This window comes from Nansenia antarctica (genome assembly GCF_963989245.1).
Source record: "Nansenia antarctica genome assembly, chromosome: 10".
NCBI lineage: Eukaryota > Metazoa > Chordata > Actinopteri > Argentiniformes > Microstomatidae > Nansenia > Nansenia antarctica.
The window spans coordinates 32,883,454-32,888,453 of NC_137680.1; the positions used below are offsets into that span (position 1 = coordinate 32,883,454).

General features: G+C 55.0%; 1 protein-coding gene across 1 annotated transcript in view; it reads right to left on the bottom strand.

The window, feature by feature from the left end:
* creb5b (cAMP responsive element binding protein 5b) overlaps nucleotides 1–5,000 on the bottom strand; it is a gene marked incomplete at its 3' end in the record, with an annotated part of 70,888 nt that overhangs the window by 2,207 nt on the left and 63,681 nt on the right. Inside the window, exon 8 of the mRNA XM_080540433.1 lies at nucleotides 651–878. Coding sequence (XP_080396559.1) covers nucleotides 651–878 — 228 coding nt within the window. The remainder of the gene's footprint in view (nucleotides 1–650; nucleotides 879–5,000) is intronic.

Below are 5,000 nucleotides of genomic sequence, written 5' to 3' on the forward strand. Positions count from 1 at the left end.
ACAGACACCCAGATTACCACTGTCCTTTATTACTGAAACACCACAGACACCTAGATTATCACTGTCCTGTATTGCTGAGGGTTAGACGTGACACGATTGTAAAAACATTATTATGCCAAAGATTCTGGGATTAAGATGTTAAACATGTTCAATGTTAAAAAATAAAACCATAAAAGGTACTGTATGGAAAATTAACAAAACATCTCTCTCTGTTAAGCACACACACGTCTGGTGGGATTTCTGGTTTAAATCAACGACATGTTTTACAGCCGTCCCATCTGTGGGTGAGGCTGTGGGTGAATGCCTCCTGATCCAGAACAAGCCCATACAACAGGCCGAGGGAGTGCCAGCGTGTCTGACTCTATCCTGTACCACCTCTGAGGCAAGACGCAGGGAAGAACAACAAACAAATCAAACTCAATTAAACAAATGTTCCTATACCGTACTCTGCATGACATTTAGATAGGCCAGGAGCTCAGAAACAGACTACCTGTACACAGTACGGAGCATATTGGCTCCTAGTTTATTGGAGACATCTATCCTGCCAACATGACACTCTATGGTAACGTTGTCTAACTCCCAGCTCTTTGAAGGCATTAGCATGTGATCCAATAAGATAAGGCTTATACAATCCACGTCAGGGTTCGTACCTGCAGCTGCATGTTGGTCTGGGTGAGCTCTTCCGCCTTCTTCTCCAGAGAAACCACCCACACTTTTCTCTTCTGTCGGCATCTTGTGGCCGCCGCTCGGTTGCGCTCCAGAAACTTCCGCCGGCGCTCGTCCGGGTCCTCGTCCATCACCCGGCGGCGGCGCCCTCCACTGGGGGGCGGGGAGTGCAGCGTCTGGGTGGGCTGCATCTGCTGCGCTGCCGGGGACAACTGCCAAGGCGAAGAGGGAGAGAGAGGACACAGGGTTAACCATACGACTACTAGGTCGTCCTCGGACCAGCCCTCCATCGGCGCTCCCTGGTCCTCCATACATCTGGCTAGCTCCCTGGTCCTCCATACATCTGGCTAGCTCCCTGGTCCTCCATAAATCTGGCTAGCTCCCTGGTCCTCCATACATCTGGCTAGCTCCCTGGTCCTCCATAAATCTGGCTAGCTCCCTGGTCCTCCATACATCTGGCTAGCTCCCTGGTCCTCCATACATCTGGCTAGCTCCCTGGTCCTCCATACATCTGGCTAGCTCCCTGGTCCTCCATACATCTGGCTAGCTCCCTGGTCCTCCATACATCTGGCTAGCTCCCTGGTCCTCCATACATCTGGCTAGCTCCCTGGTCCTCCATACATCTGGCTAGCTCCCTGGTCCTCCATACATCTGGCTAGTGACCTGCCAGCCTCATTCTCCTGGATAGGGACCTTGAAAATAGCTTTACGTCTCCACCTAGGGGCGGCTGTGGCGCAGGAGGAGGTAGAGCAGGAGGAGGTAGAGCAGGAGGAGGTAGAGCAGGAGGAGGTAGAGCAGGAGGAGGTAGAGGAGGAGGTAGAGCAGGAGGAGGTAGAGCAGGGGGAGGTAGAGCAGGAGGAGGAGGAGCAGGAGGAGGTAGAGCAGGAGGAGGTAGAGCAGGAGGAGGTAGAGGAGGAGGTAGAGCAGGAGGAGGTAGAGCAGGAGGAGGTAGAGGAGGAGGTAGAGCAGGAGGAGGTAGAGCAGGAGGAGGTAGAGCAGGAGGAGGTACAGGAGGAGGTAGAGCAGGAGGAGGTAGAGCAGGAGGAGGTAGAGGAGGAGGAGGAGGAGGAGCAGGAGGAGGTAGAGCAGGAGGAGGTAGAGGAGGAGGAGGTAGAGCAGGAGGAGGTAGAGCAGGAGGAGGTAGAGCAGGAGGAGGTAGAGGAGGAGGAGGTAGAGCAGGAGGAGGTAGAGCAGGAGGAGGTAGAGGAGGAGGAGGTAGAGCAGGAGGAGGTAGAGGAGGAGGTAGAGGAGGAGGAGGTAGAGGAGGAGGAGGTAGAGGAGGAGGTAGAGGAGGAGGAGGTAGAGGAGGAGGTAGAGCAGGAGGAGGTAGAGGAGGAGGTAGAGCAGGAGGAGGTAGAGGAGGAGGAGGTAGAGCAGGAGGAGGTAGAGCAGGAGGAGGTAGAGGAGGAGGTAGAGCAGGAGGAGGTAGAGCAGGAGGAGGTAGAGCAGGAGGAGGAGGAGCAGGAGGAGGTAGAGCAGGAGGAGGTAGAGCAGGAGGAGGTAGAGGAGGAGGAGGTAGAGGAGGAGGTAGAGGAGGAGGTAGAGCAGGAGGAGGTGGAGCAGGAGGAGGAGGCAGAGCAGGAGGAGGTAGAGCAGGAGGAGGTAGAGCAGGAGGAGGTAGAGGAGGAGGTAGAGCAGGAGGAGGTAGAGCAGGAGGAGGTAGAGCAAGAGGAGGTAGAGCAGGAGGAGGTAGAGCAGGAGGAGGTAGAGCAGGAGGAGGAGGAGCAGGAGGAGGTAGAGCAGGAGGAGGTAGAGCAGGAGGAGGTAGAGGGGGAGGAGGTAGAGCAGGAGGAGGAGGAGCAGGAGGAGGAGGTAGAGGGGGAGGAGGTAGTGCAGGAGGAGGTAGAGCAGGAGGAGGTAGAGGAGGAGGAGGTAGAGGAGGAGGAGGTAGAGCAGGAGGAGGTAGAGGAGGAGGAGGTAGAGCAGGAGGAGGTAGAGCAGGAGGAGGTAGAGCAGGAGGAGGTAGAGGAGTAGGAGGTAGAGCAGGAGGAGGTAGAGCAGGAGGAGGTAGAGGAGGAGGAGGTAGAGCAGGAGGAGGTAGAGCAGGAGGAGGTAGAGCAGGAGGAGGTAGAGGAGGAGGAGGTAGAGCAGGAGGAGGAGGTAGAACAGGAGGAGGTAGAGGAGGAGGAGGAGGTAGAGCAGGAGGAGGTAGAGGAGGAGGTAGAGGAGGAGGAGGTAGAGCAGGAGGAGGTAGAGGAGGAGGAGGTAGAGCAGGAGGAGGTAGAGCAGGAGGAGGAGGTAGAGCAGGAGGAGGTAGAGCAGGAGGAGGTAGAGCAGGAGGAGGTAGAGCAGGAGGAGGAGGTAGAGCAGGAGGAGGTAGAGCAGGAGGAGGTAGAGGAGGAGGAGGTACAGGAGGAGGTAGAGCAGGAGGAGGTAGAGCAGGAGGAGGAGGTAGAGCAGGAGGAGGAGGTAGAGCAGGAGGAGGTAGAGCAGGAGGAGGTAGAGCAGGAGGAGGTAGAGCAGGAGGAGGAGGAGCAGGAGGAGGTAGAGCAGGAGGAGGTAGAGCAGGAGGAGGTAGAGCAGGAGGAGGTAGAGCAGGAGGAGGAGGTAGAGCAGGAGGAGGTAGAGCAGGAGGAGGTAGAGCAGGAGGAGGTAGAGCAGGAGGAGGTAGAGCAGGAGGAGGTAGAGCAGGAGGAGGTAGAGCAGGAGGAGGTAGAGCAGGAGGAGGTAGAGCAGGAGGAGGTAGAGCAGGAGGAGGTAGAGGAGGAGGAGGTAGAGCAGGAGGAGGTAGAGCAGGAGGAGGTAGAGCAGGAGGAGGTAGAGCCGGGCGTCTAACGATTGCAATGTCGGCAGATCGGCGGTTGAATGAAACCCTGGCTGGCCACGTATCGAGGTGTCCTCAGGCAAGACACTGAACCCCCATATTGCTCCCAATGAGCGGGCCGGCGCCTTGCATGGTAGCTTGCCGCCATTGGTGTGTGAATGTGTGTGTGAACGGGTGAAGGAGAGTACCATGTCCGTACCTCGTACCCTAACCCTAACCCTTTATTTCAAGGTCCCGACTTGAAAGCCGTCTTATGACCATCAGCACCATGCCGATCGAATTCTACATGAAGTGTACCCTTACCACCGACCCCCCCACCCCCCTCCGACCCTTTACTGGACCTCCTGGCACCCTGACAGGCCTGGAAAGCAGCCAATCTCCTGTCTGCTGTCACCCTGTTGCATGGTCTGAGGCCCTGCCTCCCCCCACCTCCCTCCCCCTAACCCCGTGTCCATACATTACCTCCTGCAGCTATTCCATGTCTGGCTACTTCCCTAAAAACAACATCTGCCCACGGCCGTACGTCGTAAGCCGGTACCCCTATACTCTGTGGGGGTGTGGGGAGGCAGTGAGTGGACTGATTCACAGGACCTGTCTGTCTGTCTGCCTGCCCGCCCGCCTGCCCGCCTGCCCGCCTGCCTGCCCGGCCTGCCTTGTTAAAGAGGTGTCAGGACACAGTTTTCCACCGCCCACTTCCACTCAGACTAATACTTGCAGACGCTCAGTCAAAAGGGCCTGTTTCTAAAAACGGTATGCCCACTGACTGATCTTGGCATAAACTTGGCTAGGTCAAGTGTTTTCAGTCTTCAGATCATTACCATTTTTAGGGGGGGGACCCATGGAAAATACAAGCTGCTTTGATGGCTGCTGTGTATACAGTTGAGTGTTGTTTTTATTTTTAAAACTGTATATTTGTAACATAAATTGGGTTTCATTCATGGCCTTGCTTTGATGTCTTTCTGGACAAATTCCTGGTATTAAGAGTGAACTTTGACCTTGATGTGAGTCACACCAGGATATCGCCGATCTCCACCCCTTCATCTCTCTGTATCAGTCCTGACTGAGTCAAGTGTTTGAATCCATCTCAAATAAAGAGGTAGACAATCTATCTACGTTGTGATGCTCAAGCTGTGTGATTGAGGCCATAGAGGATAGAACACACATCTGTGTTTCAAAAGAAAAGTCTGAACATTTTGATTGGTTCGCCGACATGCGGACCAAAAGACTACAACGTGTCACATATATACATAATGGTAACCTGGTGGATGTGGGTGTGGGACATAGTTTCCAACCAAGAGTCCTGAGATTCCTTTACGACGTCCAGTTTTACAGCCTCTCCATGACCCTATCCATCCCCCGGCCCCTGACCCCTCCATCCCCTGACCCGCGGCCGACCAAACCTCAAAGGAACAACCACCCTTCATGTCTGTCGCCAGGAAACTTCCTTGGCAGTAGGGTCACGGTGGAGGAAAATATGTCTGCCCAGGGCTTCACAGAGAATTTTAAATATCATTTTCCCTGCTGCGTTTACACTTCACCGCTAATGACTGTCTACTTGACTGTCTGTGCT